This window comes from Hippopotamus amphibius, chromosome 5 (genome assembly GCF_030028045.1).
Source record: "Hippopotamus amphibius kiboko isolate mHipAmp2 chromosome 5, mHipAmp2.hap2, whole genome shotgun sequence".
Taxonomy (NCBI): Eukaryota; Metazoa; Chordata; class Mammalia; order Artiodactyla; family Hippopotamidae; genus Hippopotamus; species Hippopotamus amphibius.
The window spans coordinates 42,239,258-42,263,809 of NC_080190.1; the positions used below are offsets into that span (position 1 = coordinate 42,239,258).

General features: G+C 35.6%; 1 protein-coding gene across 2 annotated transcripts in view; it reads left to right on the forward strand.

The window, feature by feature from the left end:
* Positions 1-24,552, forward strand: part of PRKG1 (protein kinase cGMP-dependent 1) — a 1,182,497-nt gene that overhangs the window by 959,173 nt on the left and 198,772 nt on the right. For both annotated transcript variants that reach the window (XM_057734520.1, XM_057734518.1), the window contains exon 7: positions 4,742-4,836. In XM_057734520.1, the coding sequence (XP_057590503.1) occupies positions 4,742-4,836 (95 nt within the window). The remainder of the gene's footprint in view (positions 1-4,741; positions 4,837-24,552) is intronic.

Here is a 24,552-nt window from a genome sequence, read left to right on the forward strand (position 1 = left end):
TGTGTGACATTTTATACATATGTATATAAAATTTATATGTAAATTTATATATATATAAAATGTCAGAGTGAAACATGAATCATTTAATTTTAGATCAAGAACAAACATGCACATTATTCCCACTTCTGTTCACTGTGTAACTAAACACCCCAACCATTGCAGTAAGTCAAGAAAAAGACATAATGTTTGGAAATGAAGAAATAAAACAGTAATTATTTACAGGTATGATTTTGGTTTGAGTTTTTTATGTAGACAGATAAATTATTAAAATTAATAAAAGCATAGCTAGATCAGCATTGTTCAGCACTTTTCCTTTTGTTGATGGAACTATTCTATATCTTCACAACCTAACACAGTAGCCATTAGTCTCAGTCAGTAAATTAAAATTAAATTAAACAAAATATTCAGCTTCTTAGTAGCCACATCCTGTCAGAATGGCTATTATCAAAAGTCTACAAATAACAAATGCTCGCGAGGATGTGGGGAAAAAGAGAACCCTTTTACTGAATGTAAATTGGTGAAACCACTGTGGAAAACAGTGTGGAGGTTTCTCAAAAAACTAAAAATAGAACTACTTTATGACCCAGGAATTCTACTCCTGGGTATATATTTGAAAAAAAAAAAAAAACACTAATTTAAAAAGATACATGCACCCCAATGTTCATAGCAGAATTATTTATAATTGCCAAGACATGTAAACAACCTAGGTGTCCATCAACAGATGAATGGATAAAGACAATATGGTGTGTGTGTGTGTGTGTGTGTGTGTGTGTGTGTGTGTGTGTATGTATATATATATATTCCACACACAATGGAATACTGCTAGCCATAGAAAAGAATGAAATTTTGCCATTTGCAACAAAATGGATGGACTTGGAGTGCATTATGCTAAATGCAATAAGTCATAGAGAAGGATAAATACTATATGATATCACTTATATGGAGAATCTAAAAAATACAACAAGCTAGTGAATATAACAAAAAAGAAGCAGACTCGCAGATATAGAGAACAAGCTGGTAGTTACCAGTGGGTGGGTGCAATATAGGGTGGGGGAGTGGGAGGTACAAACCATTGGGTGTAAGATAGGCTGAAGGATGTATTGTACAACACAGGGAATACAGCCAATATTTTTTAATAACTGTAAATGGAAAGTAACCTTTAAAAATGTATAAAGATAAATTTTTAAATGATAAAAAAAAAGAAAAGACACTAGAATGAAGAGCAAAAGACCAAAATAGCTAAAACACTTGAAAGAAAGAAGACTATACTGGGGAGAATTACTTCAGTAGATATAAAGATTTATTATAAGGTAATGAAGAAAATGTCTCAATTCTACTAAGAACTAGATAAATATATCAGAATGAGAGAATAGTGACCTCAGATAAAGATCCATGATCTATGGAAACTTGATTTAGGAAAGCATGGGCAATACATATTCCAAAACAATTAGTTTTCCATAGGGAGATATATGAAATTGGATCCTGACCTCACACTGTACAAAAAAAGGTCAGTTTCAGACCTAAATGTAAAAGAAAAAATTAGGAGAAAAAATCAAAAGACAATTAGGAGAATACTTCTGTCATGTTGGGATAGGAAGGAATTTCTTAAATGAGAATGTTAAAGTACAAACAGTAAGGGATAAAGTGGTTAAATATGATTACATTGAAATTAATAGCTTTGGCAAGACATAAATACAGTGAAAAGATAAATTACAGTCTTATGAATCAATAAAAAATGACAGTTAATTCAATCAAAAATAGGCAAAAACATCACAAAAAAGAAATACAACTGGCCCATAAAATAATATGAAAAATACCCCACTTTTGTTAATAATCAGAGACATGCCATCTAATCCTGACCTTCTTGGCAAAAATCAAAGTATGACAATATCAAGTATTGATGACAATATAGTACAATATGAACTTTCTTCCATTGATGGTGGAAATGTAAGTTGGTGTGACATATTTGTACCAAGACTGAGTCAATACCTAATAAAACTGAAGATGTATATACTTTATAACCATGTTCTTCATTCATAAGAATGAATTACAATTGAATTACAGTCAAATGCATGGAATTTCTGAGGTAGGAAGTGAGACAAATGGAATAAAGGGGAAAATAAGGAAAAAAGAACCAACTTTGGGGCAACTAACAATTAAGAGGATGCTTTTCATTGATGTTCTTATTTAATTCACACACAGCACACACATACATCCATATAAGATAATCCTCCCATTTTGGGGGCAAGGTGGTGAGGTAATGGGTTCAAATAGACTTAACTATCACCTTCAAGGATCCATAGCTAGTTCCCTTCCATAGTGTTGTGGATCATAAAGTATTTTGTGGTTTAGGTGAAAAGACTATACAAGTCAAGGCTAGAGAAGCTATCTGTGTATATATAACTTTTTCTACCTTGAATTTTTTTTTAGAATTAAAGATGCAAATGTCCATGACTGGTATCTGTGCATATTTAGAATGATTCATTATATATATATATAAAGGAAAACTATGGAAACTACAACTTTAAAGGAAAACTTTTATTTTTGCTCTTTGAGCTTCTTGTTTTTTTCACATATATGAAACTTAGGAGATAGATTTTTCCTCATATTTATGATATAAGCAGAAAGTGATTTATTCCATCAGGGAACCATTTTTTTGTATCTCTTACTGCAATTCAGTAACATATTTTTTGAAAACATTTCAAAACCCACCAGAATTTCTCCATGGCTTGCATAAATCTGCCATTTTGAATTTATAAGCTTTTTTGTTATCCAAATGGAAAATGTGCAGTTATATGTGTCCTTATATCTAATTTGAATTAATGAGCTGAACTTATGGTATATTACACCTTAGTCCATGACTTTTTAACAGCCAGGAGAACTGACAGAAGTAATTTTGTTGAGTGGTCTCATTGTGCAAATGATAAAACTGAGGTTCAGAAATGAAACAGTGTATCAATGTTTGTCAAAGATTGGTCTGTAGAATATTTGCATCTGAATCACCCACACTAATCTTTTGAAATGCAGCTTTCCGAAACCCATTCAATCAAAACCTCAGGAATAAGAGTTCAGTAACCTTTACTTTATTTTTTAAGGTCTTTATTGGAATATAATTACTTTACACTGTGCCAGTTTTTGCTGTAAAAGAAAGTGAATCAGCTGTATTTATACATATATCCCCATATCCCCTCCCTCCTGCAACTCCTCCCACCCTCCATATCCCACCCCTCTAAGTCCTCACCCATCCTCAAGTGGATCTCCCTGTTTTATGCAGCAGCTTTCCACTAGCTATTAGTAACCTTTATTTTAAACAAAACCGCACCACCCCCCTGCAACACACACACATTTGGGAATCACTGGTCTAGTGTATTTCCATTCACATCTGTGAAAGCCTCATTAGTATGCAAATGAGTATCTTTCTGATATAGCTTAGTGGTAAGTGTTAAAACCTGCATTTCCATGGTTTTGAAGCACCATGTGGAGGAGTAATCAACTGGATCGGTGAAGAAGGATAATTGAATTCCATCCACCTTGCGCCAAGCTTCTTAATACTTATAAAAATTCTGGTCTTTGACATCCAATCTTGAAATTCAGAAACCTGAAGCATAGTATTTTTAAATGTGTTTAAGTGTCCGGCATTGTCTCAAGAAATTAGTTTTTCTACTTCATTACATTTTCCGGGTAGGTGAATTTTAACTATTTAAACTTTCTAGATGACACGTAGCCAGTATTATGAATATTTGTAGAGCTTTAGGGGGAAGTGAATTAACACAAAGGTACAATTTACTGCATTTATGTCTTCGTTCATGCAACAAATACATTATTACTTGCTTTCCATGAACTATCACCCAACTCCCAAGTCCAATTTTGGGGGAGGTATCTTGTTAGTAATGAAGCTTTTCCGTTCATACAATTTACTGTTCTTTATTGAGTACTAAAGAGAATACCAAAGAAATATCCATTTCTTTGAAGAGCGTACTATTCATCAGTAAAATAAAGACATATATGTAATTTATATATCTTCAAAAAAAAAGAAATCCTGCTGAATGAAAGATACTGATCATAAGGACAGTAATCAGGTAGAGACCTGCAGGAAGTCTTCATGAAAATGTGACTGGCCTTTGAATGAAGGCTGGATTCTTCTTAGCAAAGAGATAGGCATGTCCTAGGGAAATTGGGATGTACATGTAGAGGAGTATAGAAAGATGTTAAATGAAGCCAAAAAATGGAGACAACGGAAACAGATGGAAGAAGACCCTAAAACATTAAAATGAATGAACTGTATTTATAGTAGCATGGATAATTAAATAATATGTTAAGAGAAAAAATGTAAGTCACAGAATGAGTTATACTGTATTATGCTGTTCATATATTTTAAAAACACATGCCTATAAACACATTAAAAAGACTGGAGGAACACTCACTAAATTCATCATAGTGATTGCCCCATAGGAAGTTGAAAATGGGAATAGAGATGAAGATTGGAGTGAAATTCACATTTCTGAATCATTTACTATTTCTGGACAACAACTTGAAAGTATAACAAAATATTTGGAGATTATCCCTTGTGGTGCATGGAAAGTTGTGATATTATTCTTTGGCCCCTTTAGTGGTAATGTACTTTTCCTCTTCATGAAAATAAGTTAAAAAAAAAAAAAAGAAATGGAATGAACATTCAGTGTTTATTTGATCATCCAATGTGTAGGCAGTGGATATAGGCTTTCATTGTATCTCTTTTTAGGTAAATGTCACTCGTGAAGACTCGCCAAGTGAAGATCCAGTCTTTCTTAGAACCTTAGGAAAAGGAGATTGGTTTGGAGAGAAAGCCTTGCAGGGGTAAGTAGATGGCGTGTTACAAAGGTTTTGGTTGAGTGCTACGTAAATTTGTCTTAATATATATATTGAACTTCTATCAAAATAAGGTATTTAGTGCTTATTCTACCATCAGACACAGACCCTTGATGATCAGTTTTATTTATTTCCAGTTAGAATCTATTTGGGTAGGCTGTGGAATGGAGTGGTTATCATCTGTAATCAATCATTTTATATCAATAGGAAGAATTCTCCTTAATTATAATCTCTATAAAGACTCAAAAAGAGAGGGAGAAGTCTCTGCTAAGCTTATTTTGTATGACAGTTTTACTCGGAATCATAGGAAGATGATTGGTTGAGAATTTTGACATCTCTAAACCTGATTGCACAAACAATACATCGAAAGGCAGTGAAGGCTTTCTGGGATTCACCCCTGGGTGGTGGTTTTCGTCACTAGCTATGGTAGTAGAGGTAGAAGAGGAGGTGCAGGTGAAGGTGATGCACGTCCAGATTCACTGTGGATGGGCTCAAAGGGCATTTTACATGCCATTTGTACTTTAATCTTTCTTTCTCTTGATTATTATATCTGCAGAGGATTCTAAAGAATAACATCACCCAGTTTCATTGGTCCAAAATTAGATGCCTCTGTGGAAAATGTCATTTCCAGCAGAGCCAAAGAACCAGCAACATTTCAATCATTTCTGATTGAGAAATGGAACACCAGAAAATAAAAAATAATTGAGAATTGACAGATTCTCTTTGGTAGCTTATTGTCCGTGATTTTTGGTGCTAACTAAAGAAAGTTTTAGAGTGAAAACACCTTCCCAGAATGTGTCTCAAGAAGTGAATTTGAGGATATGGTTTACAGAGAAGTTACTAAATTTTGCTCTGATATCAAAATTTAAATTAATGGTATTCCATCTAGATTGAATTCATTCTGGCATATGGTTATTCTTGTGAACTGTCTGGTGCCAAACCTTTCTTTTGCACATATTCTGTCCTCTTCATTGGACTTCACCCCACCCTCACCATTTCCCATCATATCTACCCCCCAGCCTGCCCGCATCTTTGTTATGCCCTTTACTCCCATTTTCTCACCCTCGACCTGGCTTTATCAGCCTATTCTACGTGTGTCCTCTTAAACATCACCAGAGATTTGCTACTTACATCCTAGAATGGCCTTTCTTTTCTATTTTCATTTAACTTTCACTGCTCAGCCACAGTTTTACACTGTTGACCACACCTTCCTTCTTTAGAATCCCTGTCCTTTGAGACCCTTGCGATTATTAGCAAATTGTTAGCACTTTTTGGAATTTCTCATTTCATTTCCAAAAATTCACCATTGTTTTGTCCTCAGCTTGCTCTATCACATACATCTTAGTACACATCCAGATCTATGACTGCCTGTTACCTTGATGCAAAGAAATCCCAAATACTTATATTCTCATTTGAGTTCAGTTTCTGGCACTTTTCAACTCAACGTATATTTGTTGAATGAACGAATGAGTGAGTGAGTGAACAAGTGAAGCTCCCTAATGATGCCCAATCTTGCAGTCCTTTCTGCAATTGATCACTTTCATGATTTGAATTAGTCTGATGGTAGATAAAGACTTATGAATTGACTTGACTATAGGGGGCAGGCTGGTAATGTATTGGGTTAGCCAAAAAGTTCATTTGGGTTTTTCTTTAACATTATGAAAAACCTGAACGAACTCTTTGGCCAACCCAACACAAATGAGTAAAAATAAGGTGAGTAAAGCTGGTGGCAAATTAGAAAGACTTATACAATGAGGACATCAATTACTGAGCTCCAGCTCATTGCTATGCTTTTTTTTCAAAGAAATGCAGAAAAAACTGGGTTCTGAAAAAAATGTATGTGATTTTGTACCTTGATTAAAAAAAAAAAAAAAAAAAAACCTCTGCTAGCAAATATTTCTGCAAATGATTTGACCTGTGAGTTGCCACTTTGTCATTTCTGTCAATCAGATATGCCTCTTTAAAATTCTGTAACTAGATTCTAATGAAGGAAGCCTGTTAGTTTTACCCTTGTTATTTCCATGTTTTGATCATTTTCTGACGTTTTGATGTTCTAGTCACTAACCTGTTTTCCACTGTGTGTGTCTGTGTTCTTTTTTGATCTTTTCTTTGAATTTCAATGTTTCACACAAGAAATTCTGACTTCTCACAAATCAGAGTGATTTGTTTCACTTGTTTCCTTCCAAATAACTCAAATTTATTTAACTTTAGGATATAAACTCTTTTGAGCAACTGTGTATATCCTTTTGAGTAATAGCTATGCTTCTTTGGAAACCTTTTGATTTTTATCCTTGGAAGACAAATTTTAGAGTCAGCATTCCCTGTGTGGACATAACATGGCATTTCAGATTGTCGTTTTCTCACAAATAAAATTTATATGTACTGGGAATTTTTGTTTTATTTTCCTGAGGATGTTTGGCGTATCATTAAAAGATTGACAAATTGGTAATACTGAAATTAGTCCTAGACCGTCCTCTTTAAATTTGAGGGTGCCTAATACTAGTATTGAGTAAAGACACAGCATATAATTGAATGACAGAGCAGAAATGTGACCTCAGTAACCTAACTCTAGAACTCCACTATGTAGTTCTGCCTCTGGAATTAACAAGATTCATTTCCTTGTTGGATGGAGACAGTAGTCATCAATCTAGCTATTCTACAATCTGCGTTGTTATCATTCACTAACCAATAACATCTCATTACTAGAAAATTTTGGCTTATTTATTGCTTTCACTTTTTTTTGGTTGACATGAAGTGAATTATTCAGTATTATGTGGCTTAAGCATTACTTTTTTATTTTATTTTTTGCTGTGATAATGGTTTTTCCACACCAGAGAGAGGGCAAAATGTTTTTCTCTTTTCAGAAGTACTCCCTTTATAAACATGAAAACTAAAGTTGTGTTTGGGGGAATTTACTTCAGGTTTAGTCCAATAATTCATGAGTCAATCCATCTACACTCTGACATACCATTGCTTTAAAATCTCTGCCTGACTTGAAACCATGTAGAATTCACACTGGCATCAGATGATGTCAAATTCTAAGCCAAATACACACTTTGCATCTGTAGTAACAGGAGATATATAAACCCAAGATGGACCTGAGAGAGATGGGACTGAGCTCCCACTTGCCCCCCTCCCTTTGCTTAACATGTGAGGCTTCAGCACAGCATGTGGTTAAGGGTTCCAGCTCAGAAGTCAGACTGCCTAGATTGGGGTCTACTCTGTTCTTTAGAGATTGTGAGCCCCTGAGAGGCTCTCCTTTAATCTGAAATGGAGATCATGATTGTACCTAACTTTTTGGGTTGTTAGGAATAATCAAGGGGATACTTATAAAGCATTAGGGTGAGTACTAGATTAGATAAGTGCTCAAAAACATTAGCTGCTGTCATCACCACCACCATCATTGTTATTTTTATTTCTCATCGGCATCCCCATTCCCAAGACTGTTCTGCTACTTCTTGACTAAAGTTTAGAGCACTTGGTATAATTGACATAGCATTAGATTTTGAATCATCCACTCATGAGCAAGCCAGTTAATCTCTCTAGGTCTGTTTCTAAATTTGTAAACTGAGCCAGTTGAAGTCGATGATCTCCAAGTTTCCTTAGGTCACAGCCTCTGCTTCTCTTGAGATTTGGCCTCTCTAACTGGAACAGGCCCTTGGATGCCAAATACAGCCCTGGGCCACCCTGTTAAATGATGGCATTTGATAGCAGATCTCTGTCAGCAGGGCCCCTCCCTCCAGGACCTATCCCAGCTGTGGTCTATCATTCTGAACACCTAGGCCACATGCCAGGCCCTTGCTTGTTAATGCAAAAATGAATAAACCAAGTCAGTTTAACAGACTTTGGTATTAGAAGTCTATATTTCCATAGTTCTTCGTCTCATGGACTGTCATCTTGGGCAAGTTAACATTTCTTAACCTGCTTTTTTTTAATTAATAAAAGCATATAATAAATACTGACAGCATTTTAATATTTTGCAGTATTGAAATCTTATTAATATTCATTTAGTTACTTGGAAATGAAATATTACAGATACAATTCAAGCCTCTTTCATATCCTCCCTCCCACTACCACCATCCTGTCCCTATACCATGAAGAGAGGGAAGAAAGAATTCAGGTCTCTCAGTTGCAAGGCTAGGGTTTCTGTTTCTCTCAGGGAAAACCTCTTTGATGCTTAGCTGGGAAAACAGAGTTATTTCTAAAGTGTGTGTTTTGTGTGAAGAAATACTCCAGGATTCAATAAAGGGCTCCATCCCAGCTGCCATCTTGATAGGGTCATAGCAGAGCTTCTTCACCCGCCTGTCATAAGCTCCCCTGCCAAGATGCAGCTCATTTCTCTAATCTTAGGATGCCTCTCTATCTCCTGCAGCTGAGACTTTTAGGGTTTTTCCCTTTTGTTTTTGTCTTCTGTGGTGAGGATTATAATTAATATGGTTTCAGTGAAGATTATTCTTATGAGGATTATAATGGATTATCTATGTAAAATGTAACAGAATGTCGAGTGGGATTTTTTCCCTGTTGTCCTGGATTTGTGGCTAAGGTCCAAAGCTAAAAAGCTGTCAGTACTTAGGGCCAGCTTCTTTTAGCATAACTGACTGGGAAGAGCCAGGATTGCTTTATTAGTATCACTCCTTCATCCATAAAATGGGACAAGTTAGGGACATCTGAAGTTGGCTTGTCGAGGAGAGCAGTGTCATCAAAAAAAGTAGTTCCTTCATTTCTCTGGTCAAAGCTTGCTTCCTTGTTGAGGACTTACAGATAAACAGGAAATTAAAATAAAGAGTGTGCTAAATGATACTATGGGAGAATCACAAAGCGTCATAGCATCATTATTATATCTATATCTCCATCCCAAAACTTTTTCCTGAACTCCAGACCCAGTTTCCTATGAGGCCTGTCCACTTAGACATCACTTAGTTACTTCACATGGCACTAAGACAAAGCTAAATTTATTTTTCTCTCTACCCCCAATCAAGTTTCTTCCTTTCAAGTGATCTCTGTTGCAATAAATGTTTCTCAAACCAGACATTTGGAAATTATCCCTGACTCTTTTTCCTAAAATGCCCTAATCACTGATAACTAATCCTATTGATTCTACCTTCTAAATAACTCCCAGCATCACCTATGTCTTGCCATTCTCGCTGCCACTGTTCTGATCGGTGCCACTCTTCTAATAAGTTCTGATTAATGCTCTGTCACCTGGATTACTATAGGTCCTTCTAATTGGTCATTCTGTGTCTGGTCTTGCTCACCTCTCATCCATTCCATACACTATGATAATGTCACGATATTAGTTTCTAGGGTGGCCATGGTAAATTATCACAAACTGAGTGTCTTACTAGAATAGAAATTATTTTTTTAATAATTCTGCAGGCTACAAGTTCAAAAATCAAGGTGCCACCATGGCCATGTGTCCTCTGAAAGCTCTAGGGAAGAATCTGTCCCGTGTTTCTCTCCTAGATTCTGGAGGCTGCCAGCAATCCTTATAGGTTTGGCTGGTAGCTTCATCATTCTGATTTATGCCTCCTTCTTCATATGGCTCTCTCCGCTCTGTTTGTGTCTCTGTTTCAGAATCTCTCTCTCCTTATAAGGATACCAGTCATTGGATAGAGGGCCTACCCTAGTGCAGTACAGCAGCGTCTTAATTATGTCTGCAAAGACCTTATATCCAAATAAGGTCACATTCACAGGTTTGGGGGCTTAGGACGTTGACATAGCTTTTGGGGGACACTATCCAATACATGACACTTTCTAAAACAACTAGCCTTGGATCATTTTCCTTCTCAAAGGCTGTCTGTGGCACTCCTTGTTGTGTGATCTGTTCCCATATTACCACTGCAGTCTCATCACCCATTGTGCCTGCTTCGTGATCTATGTTCTAGTTATCCTGAGATTTCTTTTATGTCATTATAATCCCCATGATGTATTTTGCTGTTAGGCATTTGCCATTTGAATAATCTTTTATGATTACATTTCCTCCTGGCATGGATGAATAACTAAACTTACAACAAGTTTAAGATATAAGAACCTGGGAGTCTGGCACATCACAAAACCCAAATGTGTACACATGTAGAAGCTGACCTGTTGTTCTGTAGGCACTTATGGACATATTCTCTCATATCTTAACATAAAGATGTCCAGGATACAATACCACATTGAGCTTTACTGTCAAGGAACTTATCAGAAGATTTATGGAAATTATATCCTGGTTTTGAAGAAGCTATATTGCATACAAAATATAATTACACATCCTTTCCCCCCACACACACACATATTCACAACCCCTCCCACACACACATCCTAAATTATAGATAGTAGTATGGGAACACTTTTGGCCTAGCCTACACACACACACACACACACACACACGAATTTAACTTAATCAACAAAATTTGAGCACATGCGCTCTGGACTTCTCCAGAGAATGGCTTCACCAGGAATATAAAGTTAGTTGTAGAAAACAATTTTTGTTGTTATTTCAATTTACTTGATAATCTTGTTAATGCTTTTTTTTTTTTTTTTAACATTTATGTATTTTATTTTTGGCTGTGTTGAATCTTCGTTGCTATACACGGGCTTTCTCTAGTTGGGGCGAGCAGGGGCTACTCTTCATTGCAGTGTACGGGTTTCTCATTGCAGTGGCTTCTCTTGTTGCGGAGCATGGGCTCTAGGCACATGGGCTTCTTCAGTGGTTATGGCGTGTGGGCTCAGTAGTTGTGGCTCGCAGGTTTAGTTGCTCTGTGGCATGTGGGATCTTCCCAGCCCAGGGCTCAAACTTGTGTCCCTTGCATTGGCAGGCAGACTCTTAACCACTGGGCCACCAGCGAAGGCCCTGTTAATGCTTTAGTGTGCACTGTAGACTCAGATATATCACTAGTAGTTGATTTAGCTTTTGTAATTGTCAGTAACAGATCAGTAACCCGAGATACATTAGTTTTAAATACATTAGTAAATTGGTTGTTTTTAAAAAATCTGTTAAATGCAAGAGGATTCATAAGAAAGGACTTCCCTTCTGAAGGAAGGCTTTGGGCCTGCTTACGTGAATGACTGTTTATATAAAAGGGATCAGATTTTTGTAGATGGTTGGGGAAACATCAGAGTCTCAGTACTTTTCCATAAAATGTTTTCTTTATCCCTGCTGTCTTAAGTATAAGGTCATTTCAGTGGTGGAAATTGAACTACTTACAAAACAATTCAGTCCCTCATTGTTATTCTCCAACGTGTCATTCAGACAAATAATTTCCTTCAGGTGCCATAAGAAAATATAATGTAAATTTGAAAATCTCTTCAAAAACAGATATAAAAATGTTTCATTTGAAGCTAATTTCCTTGTTAATGAACTTGGATAGTGTTTTGTGTCTGTCATTTTTATGCTTTCTGAGTCTAAATGATTGCTTCTTAATTTTTCCTTCATACAGTATAGAAGAAAAATGACTCGTTATCAATCATACTTTGGACAGGCAACAAAGATTGTAATTAGTTGGATTCATTGTCATTACACTAATCACTTGTGATGACTGAAAAAATGTTTTAAAACCCTCTGAATATTCTTGCCAAAAATTATCTTTGAATGTAACATTTACTAATATATTCTGATTGAGACTGTATCCACATAACACAAGCATTTCCAGCTGTATTTGGCTTCACATTGTTCTCATTCCTCACTTATACAATGAGATGGAAGTGGGAGATCTTTCAAAAAATATGCTGTGTGAAAATTGTCTCACCCCATGTTCCAGGACATTTCAAGTAGTATTTAAGGGGCTTCGCGTTCACCACCCCTTCCCAGGGCCTTGTTCATATATGTCAATAAATAATCATATAGGTATCCATAATTTAATCAAGCAACAATAAAAAATTGAAAAAGTACCATTTATAATAGCTTTAAAATTATGAAGTAATGAGATAAATTTTTACCAAAAAATGTATAAAACCTGTATACTGAAAACTATAAAACATTTCTAAGAGAAATTTTGAGATTTACTGTATTTGTTACATCACTTTCATGCATCATAAGACTCAATATTGTTCTCCTAGATTGATGTACACATGCAGTGAAATCCCAGTCAAAATCCCAGCAAGCTTTTTTTGTAGAAATTGAGTTTAAAATTCATATGGAAATTTAAGGGACCTAGAGTAGTCAAAAGAATTTTGAAAAGAAGAAATTTAAAAGATTAAATCTACTAGACTTTGAGACTTATTTTAAAGCCACAGTACCTAAGGCAGTGTGGTATTGCTGTTAAGTTCCTACTCTCCTAAGATGTTCAAGACATTTGTCATCTACCAGCCCCTGTGATTTAGATGATAGAGGCTCACTTAGCATAAAGATACTTGTGGTTTCAGCTTGGCAGAAAGCTCTAGTTTTCCATTGTTAATTGAAATGATCTTAGAGCAAATGGACCTATACATCACCCTTCTTTTCCCTTTAAGTGGCTGTAGAACCATTTCTAAAATGATCCCACAACCCAGATCTGTGGGTATTAAGAGTTTCTCCTATAAGGTATAATGGCTGCCCTTCTGTTTTCTAGAATATTCCTCAGTGTTTGAGCTTAGTGATGCCATCAGCATCGGTAGATGACAGTTGCCTCTACCCAGATGGCTGACTGCCTCTCTCACTGTCTACTTAACAACATCTTTGCTGCAAACCTGCTCCCCATATGGGGAAACATTTTGGTTTGAAAGGAACATTTTCCACAAGCATTCCTTAAGAAGAATACAGGTTTTCTACCGCCCCCATCCATATGTACTTTTTTCTCTTAGAAACATGGATTTGCTATCCTGGAGAAATGGATTTTTTTTTCCTTTAAGACTTTCGAATTTGTGTTACCAAACACAAATAGTCGAGAATTGTAAAACGTGTACCTGATGTTAACTTTTAAATTTGTGAATTTTAAAATTATGAATTTTTTAATATGATTGCATGTTTTTCTTAATATATCGGGGGGGGGGGGGAAGGTATGTTGCTTTATTTTTAAACCAAATAATCAGAATTTGAAATGATAGAAAATAGTGAGTTTAGAACCTTTGCCCTTTGCTACTATAAGCAATTGAGATTTTGTATCTCTCTTAACTTCCTACATCCACAGTCCACATACTACTATGTGATAACATATGCTCTGTGCTGCTATGTGCACCTAATGAGCTCTGAGAATAAGCCAGCTGTCGTGCATATGAGACTACAATATACCATATTTATTTTTATTAATTTCCACTTTAACTGTCATTTTTATTCAAAAGAAGACTGGATAAATTATTCTGTCACCAGCCACAACAAATTTCATTAATTTTCCATTTGCTAAAGTAGAGTGAGTCATTAAGAATTGGAGTATGAGTCTCCCTCTAGCAATGTCTAAACATCCTGAAAAGAGCTGCTTAGCCAAATGATTTTATTTAAAGTAGCAAGACTGTAAGTTTGTGGAAATGGGAAATAACTTTAAGTGATTGATCAGATATTTTATATTTGTAGTTTTTATTATTTATTTCAAGATTCAGAGAGTGCATCATGGATCTCTGAGTCTCCCCTAAGAACAGAGTTGGATATACTTATAGGCAAATACTATGACAGAGCAGTCTTGACTTGCATTTTTCTTTCTTCCTCTCAAATGTGTTGTTTTTCCTTCAAACCAGTTACTATGTTAAGAATACCTTCATTTCCTAGTCACCCAGGTTTGAGAGTTAAGGACAACCTCTGAAACCCCCACCCCACCTCCTTGACATGACATAGTCCTCCCTCCATATTTTAACACCAAATTTTATGCACTATTCTTCCACAGTATTTCCCACGTTTGTTCCTTTCTCTCCCGTTATAATTCAGATCTTTTTTTTTTTTTAAGCTGTAAGTTAAGCTTTTGGATTTGCTTTCTCATTCATCATATCCTAATGCATCATAAACACCACAACACTAGCCAGGCAGATAAGATCCTTGCTCTGTCCTGAGCCTCAGCTGTACCCATTCTGATCTTTCTCTGCTATACCTCTTTCCAAAGGGAAAGGAATCTTCAGGATCAGGAGAATGTTCCCACCTGGAACATAAGCATCCCCTTCTAGATCATTCTTCAAGGGATCAGGGTAAGGGAGATGGGGTGGTAAGGTAAAGAGATACATAATTTTTTTAATTGAAATATGGTTGATGTGCCATACAATTTAGTGATTTAACATTTGCATACATTATGAAATGATCACCACAATAAGTCTAGTAACCATTTGTCCCCATACAAACCTATTACAATATTATTGACCATATTCCTTATGCTGTATGTTACATCTCCGTGGATTATTTATTTTATAACTGGAGATTTGTACCTCTTAATCCCCTATTTTGCCCCCACCCCCCTCTTTTCTGACAACTACCCATTTTTTCTCTGTTACTGAGTCTGTTTTTGTTTTATTTTGTTTGTATTGTTTTTAGATTCCACATGTGAATAAGATCATATGGTATTTGACTTATACCTGTCTGAAATAAGTCTCTGTCTGACTTATTTCACTTAGCATAATACCCTCAGATCTATCCGTGTTGTTGCAAATAATAAGATTGCATTCTTTTTTATGGCTAATATTGCATTGTGTGTATATACCACGTCTTCTTTGTTCATTAGTCTAAAAGGACACAGTTTGCTTCCATATGTTGGCTACTGTAAATAATGCTGCAGTGAACATTGGAGTACATGTATCTTCTCAATTCATGTTTTTGGTTTCTTCAAGTAAATATCCAGAAGTGAAATTGCTGGATCATAAGACAGTACTTTTTTTCTCTTTTTCTCTTTTTTTCTATTTTTAATTTTTTGAGGAACTTCCATACTGTTTTCCACAATTGAGTTTACCAACAGTGTATAGGGGTTCACTTTTTTTCCATGTCCTCACCAGCACTTACTTGTTGTCTTTTAATAATTGCCATTTTTGTAGGTGTGAGGTGAAAACTCGTGGTTTTGATTTGCATTTCCCTGATAATTAGTGATGTTGAGCATCTTTTCATGTGTCTGTTGGCCATCTATATGTCTTCCTTGGAAAAAATGTCTGTTCAGGTCCCCTGACCATTTTTTAACTGAATTATTTTTTGATGTTGAGTCTATGAGTTCTTAGTATATTTGGATATTAACACATCAAATATATCATTTGCAAATACCTTCTCCCATTCAGGAGGCTGCTTTTTCATTTAGATGATACTTTCTCTTACTGTGCAAAAAACCTTTTTAGTTTGATGTACTCCGACTTGTTTATATTTATTTTGTTACTCTTACCTGAGAAGACAGATTCAAAAAAATATTGCTAAGAACAATGTCCAAGAGCATACTCCCTGTGTTTTCTTCTAGGAGTTATATGGTTTCAGGTCTTTCGTTTTGATCTTTTTTTAACTTGTTGTGAGAAAATACCCCAGTTTGATTCTTTTGCATGTAGTTTTTCAGTTTTACCAAAACCACGTATTGAAGAGCTGTGTTTTCCCCATTGTGTATACTTGCCTTTCATATACTATACTTTCATCATAGATTAGGTGACCATGTAAGTGTGGATTTATTTTTGGGCTCTCTATTCTATTCCCTTGATCCATATGTCTGTTTTTGTGCCAATAGCAAACTATTTGATTACTTTAGCTTTGCAGTATATTTTGAAATCTGGGAGTGTGATAGCTTCAGCTTTGTTCTTCATTCTTAAGATTATTTTGGCTATTTGGGATCTTTTGTGTTTCCTTACAAATTTTAGAGTTATTTATGCTAGTTCTGCAAAAAAAATATCCACTGGTATTTTGATGGGGATTGCACTGAATCTGTAGATTGCTTTGAGTATTATGAACATCTTAGCAATATTAATTCTTCCAATTCATGAGCACAGTATATCTTTTCATTTGTTTGCATTGTCTTTAATTTCTTCCATCAGTCTTATAGTTTTCAGAGTATAAGTCTTTTACCTATTTGGTTAGATTTATTCCTTGATATTGTATTCTTTTTATGCAGTTGTTAATGGGATTGATTTCTTAATTTTTCTTTCTGTTGTTTGTTATCAGTGTACAAAAACACAACAGATTTCTGTATATTAACTTTGTATCCTGAAACTTTACTGAATTTATTTATTACTCATAATAGTAAATAGTTTTTGGTAGTATCTTTAGTATAATGTCATCTGGAAACAGTGACAGTTTTACTACTTCCTTTCCAGTTTGGATTACATTTATTTCTTTTTCTTATCTGATTGCCATGTCTGAGACTTCCAATACTATTATGTTGAATGAAAGTGGCGAGAGTGGACATCCTTGTCTTTTCCTCATCTTAGAGGAAATGCTTTCAGCTTTTCACCATTGAGTATGATGTTAGCTGTGGGTTTATCATAAGTTGTCTTTATGATGTTGAGATGTTTTGCTTTATACCCACTTTGTTGACAGTTTTTATCATAAACCAATGTTAAATTTTGTTAAAAGCTTTTTCTGCATTTATTGAGATTATCATATAATTCTTATCTTTCATTTGTTAAGGTGGTGTACCACATTGATTGCTTTGTGGATATTGAACCATCCTTGCATGCCTGGGATAAATCCCACTTAGTTAGCTTTTATGATCCTTTTAATGTATTGTTGAATTCAGTCTAATATTTTGTTGAGGATTTTTGCATCTCTGTCCGTCATGGATATTGGCCTGTATTTTCTTTGTGTGTGTGTGTTGCCCTTGTTTGGTTTTGGTATCAGGGTCATACTGGCTTCATAGAATGAGTTCAGAGCATTCCTTCCTTTTCAATTTTTTGGAGTAGTTTGAAAAGGATGGGTGTTAAGTCATTTTTAAATGTTTGGTAGAACTCACCTGTGAAGCCATCTGGTCCTCGACTTCTTTTTTTTTAACTGATTCAATTTCTTTTTACTGGTAATCAGTCTGTTCAGATTTTCTATTTCTTCCTGACTCAGTCTTGGGAAAGCATTTCTAGGAATATCCATTTCTTCTAGGCTCTCCAATTTGTTGATGTATAATTGTCATAGTAAGCTCTTGTGATCCTTTGTATTTTTGTGGTGTCAGTTATAACTTCTCTTTTGTTTCTGATTTTATTGATTTGGGCCCTCTCTCTTTTTTCTTGATGATGCTGGGTAAAGGTTTATCAATTAAAAAAAAATTTTTACAAAGGACCAGCTCTTAGTTTCATTGATGTTTTCTATTTTAATGTGTCTATTTCATTTAATTCTGCTTTGATCTTTATGACTTCTTTTCTTCCATTAACTTTGGGTTTTATATGTCTTTCTAGCCCTCTGAAGTATAAGGTTAGGTTGTTTATTTGATATTTTCTTTGTTTCCTGAGGTAGGCTTGAATTGCTATAAACTTCCATCTTAGGACTGCTTTTGCTATATCTCATAGATTTTGGATGGCTGTGTTTCCATTTTTTTTTTTTGTCTCCAGGTATTTTTTGATTTCCTCTTTGATATTTTCAATGATCCATTGATTGTTTAGTAGCATGTTGTTTAGACTCCATGTGTTTATGGGGTTTTTTTGTGATTTTTTTTCCTTTTGTTGATTTTTAGTTTCATATAATTGTGATTGTAAAAGATGCTTGATATTTCAGACTTCTTAAAATTTTTTTTTTACTTTTTTTAAAATTTTCTTTTTTTTTTCTCATTTTATTTATTTGTTTATTATTTTTTGGGGAGTACACCAAACTCAATCATCTGTTTTTATACACATTACCCCGTATTCCCTCCCTCCCTCGACTCCCCCCACCCTCCCCGTCCCAGTCCTCTAAGGCATCATCCATCCTTGAGTTGAACTCCCTTTGTTATACAGCAACTTCCCACTGGCTATCCTTCTTAAATTTTTTGAGTCTTGTTCTATGGCCTACGTGATCTATTCTGAAGATTTGTTCCATGTGCATAGGAAAAGGATGTGTATGTTGCTGTTTTTTGGATGAAATGTTCTATATACATCTTTCAAGTCTATCTGTTCTAATATGTCATCTAAAGCCAGTGTTTCCTTATTGATTTTCTGTTCAGATGATCTGTACATTGATGTACGTGGAGTGTTGAATTACTTTTTTGTATTACTATCAATTTATCTCTTTATGTTTGTTAATATTTGCTTTATGTATTTAGATCATCCTATGTTGGGTGCATATTTATTTACAGTTATTATATCTTCTTCTTGGATTGATACCAAAATCATTATGTAATGTCTTTTTTTGTCTCCTGTTACAGTCTTTGTTTTAAAGTCCATTTTGTCTGATATAAGTATTTCTACCCCAACTTTCTTTTTGTTTCAGTTGGCATGGAATACCTTTTACTCTTTCCTCCCATTCAGCCTGTGTGTGTCTTTAAATCTGAAGTGAGTCTTTTGCAGGCAGTGTATATAGGCACATTTTGTCTTACTGTGCTTCTCTTTTATTTTTCTTGCAATTGAAAGTTTGTGGCAACCCTGCATCAAGCACATGTATTGACACCACTTTTTTCCAACAGACTTTGCTCACTTCATGTTTCTGACAAACTTTTTAGTCCTTTATATTTGTTATGGTGATCTTTGATCAGTGATTTTTGATGTTGCTGTTGAAAGTATGACTTGTTCAGATGATGTTATCATCTTTACTTTTTATTGAAGTATAGTTAATTTACAATATTATGTTGTGTACAACATAGTGATTCAATATTTTTACAGGTTATACTCAAGTTATTACAAAATAATCACTGTATTTCCCTGTGCTGTACAATCTACCTTTTTGCTTGCATTTTTAACATAAAGTATTTTTAAATAAGGTAGTATTTTATATTTTTATACAAAATGCTGTTGCACAGTTAATGGACTTCAGTTAAAGTATAGTGTAAACATAACTTGTTTATGTACTGGGAAACTAAAAAAAAAAATCGGGAGACTTGCTTTACTGTGATATTCACTTATTGCAGTGGTTTGGAACCAAGTCTGCAATATCTCCAAGGTATCCCTGTTTATAGGTCCTGTTTTCTTTTTTTTTTTTTTATTGATTCAGCCACTCTCTTTCAGTTGGAACATTTAGTTCATTTACATTTAAAGTAATTATCAATAGGTATGCATTTTTTTGCATTTTTAAAAAATTTTAAGAACTTTTATTGAAATATAATTGACATATAATAAACGCATATATTTAGAGTGTACAGTTTGGTATGTTTTTTCTTATTAGTAATGTATATATGGCAATCCCAATCTCCCATTTCATCCCACCCCAATACTCCCCTGCTTTCGCCCCTTGGTGTCCATATGTTTGTTCTCTACATCTGTGTCTCTATTTCTGCCTTGCAAGCCAGTTGATCTGTACCATTTTTCTAGATTCTGCATATATGTATTAATATATGATATTTGTTTTTCTCTTTCTTACTTCACTTTGTATGATAGTCCCTAGGTCCATCCATGTCTCTACAAATGTCCTAATTCCAGTCCTTTTTATGGCTGGAGTAATATTCCATTGTATATATGTACCACATCTTCTTTATCCATTCATCTATTAATGGACATATAGGTTGCTTCCATGATCTGGCTATTGTAAACAGCACTGCAGCGAACATTGGGTGCATGTGTCTTTTTGAATTATGTTTTTTCCCTGGGTATATGCCCAGTAGTGGGATTGCTGGGTCATATAGTAATTCCATTTTTAGTTTTTTAAGGAACCTCCATACTGTTCTCCATAATGGCTGTATCAGTTTACATTCCCACCAACAGTGCAAGAGCGTTTCCCTTTTCTCCATACCCTCTCCAGCATTTACTGTTTGTAGATTTTCTGATGATGTCCATTCTAATTGGTATGAGGTGATACCTCATTGTGGTTTTGATTTGCATTTTTCTAATAAGTACTGATGTTGAGCATCTTTTCATGTTCCTGTTGGCCATCTGTATATCTTCTTTGGAGAAATGCCTATTTAGGTCTTCTGCCCATTTTTTGATAGGGTTATTTGTTTTTTGATATTGAGCTGCATGAACTGTTTATATATTTTGGAGATTAATCCTTTGTTGATTCGTTTGCAAATATTTTCTCCCATTCTGAAGGTTGTCTTTTCATCTTGTTTATAGTTTCCTTTGTTGTGCAAAAGCTTTTAAGTTTCATTAGGTCCCACTTGTTTATTTTTGTTTTTATTTCCATTACTAGGAGGTGGGTCAAAAAAGATCTTGCAAGTATGCATTTATTGACATTTTATTTGTTTTCTGGTTGTTTTTGTAGTTCTTTTTTTCTTTTGCTCTGTTCCCTTGTGAATTGATCACTATGTTTAATGTTATGTTTGGATTTCTTTCTTTGTGTCTGTGTGTGTTATAGCTTTTTGCTTTGTCATTACCATGAAGTTCATATACAGCAATATATATATATACACACACATACATGTGACTTTTTTAAGTTGATGATCTTTTAATTTCAAGCACATTCTTACAACCCTGCATTTCCCCTTCTCCCCCCAATTTTAATGTTTTGGATGTCATATTTTACATGTTTTTGTTTTGCATATCCCTTAACTACTTACTGTAGATATTAATGATTTTACACTTTTGTCTTTTAATCTTCCTGCTAGCTTTATAAGTCGTTGATCTACTACCTTTGCTGTATGTTTGCTTTTACCAGTGAGATTTTTGTTTCATAATTTTTATATTTCTGGTTCTGACCTTTTATTTTCCACTTAGAGAAGTTCCTTTAACATTTCTTGTAAAGCTGGTTTGGTGATGCTGAACTCTACTGTCTTTTGGTTGTCTGCAAAACTCTTGATCTCTCTTTCAAATCTGAATGATTACCTTGTCATGTAGAGTATTCTTGATTGTAGGCTTTTTTTTTTTTTTTTTAACTTTTATCACTTTGAATAGATAGTGCCATCCCTTCTGGCCTGCACAGTTTCTACTGAAAAGTCAGCTAGCTGTCTTACAGGAAATCCTGTGTACATAACTAGTTGCCTTTCTCTTGCTGCTTTTAAAAGTCTCTATGTTAAATTTTTGCCATTTTACTTATAATGTGTCCTGCTGTGAAGCTCTTTGGGTTCATCTTGTTTGAGACTCTGTGCTTTTTTTGGACCTGGATGTCTGTTTCCTTTCACAGGTTAGGAAAATTTTTAGCTGTTATTTCTTCAGATAAGTTATTTGTTCCTTTCTCTCTCTGTTCTCCTTCTGGGACCCCTATAATGCAAATGACAATATGTTTGGTGTTGTCCTAAAGGTACTTAAACTATCCTCATTGTTTTGTAGTTCTTTTTTTTCCTCTTCAGCTTGGGTGAATTATACTACTCTGTCTTCCATTTCACTAATTCTTTCCTCTGTATCACCTAATCTACTGTTGATTCCTTCTAGTGTATTTTATTATTTCAGTTATTGTATTTTTTACTTATGTTTGGTTCATTGTATTTTCTAATTCTTTGTTAAAATTCTCACTGTGTTCATCCATTATTCTCCTGAGTTTGAATGAGCATTTTTATGATCAATTACCTTGAACTCTCATTGGATAGATTGCTTATCTTCACTTCATTTAGTTCTTTTTCTGAGGTTTTGTCTTATTACTTCATTTGTAACATATTCCTTTGTCTCCTCATTTTGCCACATGCTCTTTGTTTATTTCTCTGTGTTAGATTGGTTATGTTTCTTCATTTTGGAGAAGTGGCTTTATGTAAGAGACATGTTATGGGGCCTAGTAGCACTCTCTTCTCTGGATACCAGAGCTATATGCTCTAGGAATGTCCCTTATTTGGGCTGTGTGGGTCCTTTTGTTGTGACAGGTTGACTACTCTGGGCACCATAGTAGGCAGTTCTGTCCCCCAGCTTGGTTGGCTGTGAGGCTGTACCTCATGCAGTGGCTGTGGACCCACTGAAGTGCAGAGTAGGCTTCCCATGTGGCTGTCTACATAGTTCACAGATCATGTGGCTGGTGCCAGCCTGCTTGGAGGGTAGAGCCCAGTGGGTCATGGGGCTGGATCCCTGCACAGCTGTCTCCACAGCCTGGGGGTGGTGCTCATGACTAGTATTGGCCCATTGGAGGGTGGAGTCACATTCCCCTTGACTCTCTGTGCATTCCAGGTGGGGGCTTGTGGCTGGTGCCAGTCCGCTGGAAGGTGGAGCCACATCCCCACACAGCCATCTGCATGGGCCCAGGGGTTCTCAGGGCTGTGCAAACCAGCTGGTGGGCAGACCCAAGTCCCTGGTGCAAATAGAGTAGAGGGAGAATTCCAAAATGCTGTTTGCCAGTGTAGGTGCTAGTGTGGTTGAATGAGCTCCCAGAATGGCTGCTGCCATCATTTCTATCCTCAGGGGCAGTCCCAGTTGCCTCCTTCCTCTCTGGGAAGCCTTCCAAGATCAGCAAGTGGGTCTGACCCAGGCTCATTTCAAACTATTGCCTCTGAGCTTAGATTTGGAGCATGTGAAATTTTGTATGCACCCTTTAAGAGTAGAGTCTCTGTTTCCTATAGCATTCCAGCTTTCCCAAACATAAGCTCCACTGGTTTTCAAAGCCAGACATTCTAGGGGCTTGTCTTCCCACTGCAGAACCCCTTGCCTAGGGAGACCAATGTGGGTTTTGGACCTCTTGTTCCTTGGGGAGGACTTCTGTGATTGTGATATTTCTTCCATTTATGGATCACCATCCCAGGAATGTGTGTCCCGACTATACGGCGTCTTCACGCCTCCTATCATCTTGTGGTTCCTTCTTGATATCTTTAGCTGTGGAAAGTCTTTTCTGCTAGTCTTCAGGTGGTTCTCACAGATAGCTCTGTAAGTGGTTGTAATTTTGGTATGTCTGTGGAAGGAGATGAGTTCAGTGTCTTTCTACTCTTCCCTCTTTGTCACCTCTTCTCAGGGTATTTGTAATTTTATGTCAGGTAATTTTACAATTTGACCAATTGTAATTTTGGTGAGCATGGTCCTTAGTGAGAAGGTGATATTTGAGCAAAGATTTTAAAGAGATAAAGAAAAGAGCCACAGAGATATCTGATGGAAGGATGTCCCATATACTGACAACACGGTCTTACCAAATCTACATGATATTATTGATGAACCAACTTACTGTCATTTCTCACCTGTGAGACTTGACAGAAGTTGTCACTCTACCTGGGAAACCCTTTCATGCACCTGTTATTGTGTTTATAAGTGTTTAACATCCAGCTCCCTGGAGGCAGAAAAGCACTAGTGGTTACTGATATCTGTAGTATAAATACTCCCACCATGACCAAGTTACCAGTGTGATGGGCCCTGAATAATCAGTTGGGTAGAAATATGCAAAGTCAGCTCTCACAGCTGGCGTTAGGCAGCTCCAGCACAGCACTTCACTTGATTTATTTCTTCTCATGAGGTGTAACTTATTTAATTTTCCCTCTGCCCTTTAACTTTCATCCCATGGTGAGTTTGATATCCTTCTTCTGCCCCCCAAAGGCATACTACATTCTTTCCTCAATCGTAGCATTTTAATTTTCTGTCTACATATATACCTAAAAGACTTAAGCGCTTGTGGGTGATCATCATTTTTACATTGGTGGTACTTAGAATGGTCCCTCACATAGCAGTAACATATAGTAAGTTTTAAAAATCACCAATTTAGTAGATATTTTGTTTTTAAAATTTTTTCTTCTAATATTTAATGATATTAAACATTAGTTGATTATTTTAGATTGAGAATGATATTGTGGTTGTGAAGTTTTTAAAAAAGCCCTTAAATTTTAGAGACTACCAAATATTTGCAGATAAAATACATAGAGTATGGATTTGATTCAGAATAATTCAGTGGATGGAAGGATATCAATGAGAAGAGATTTGACC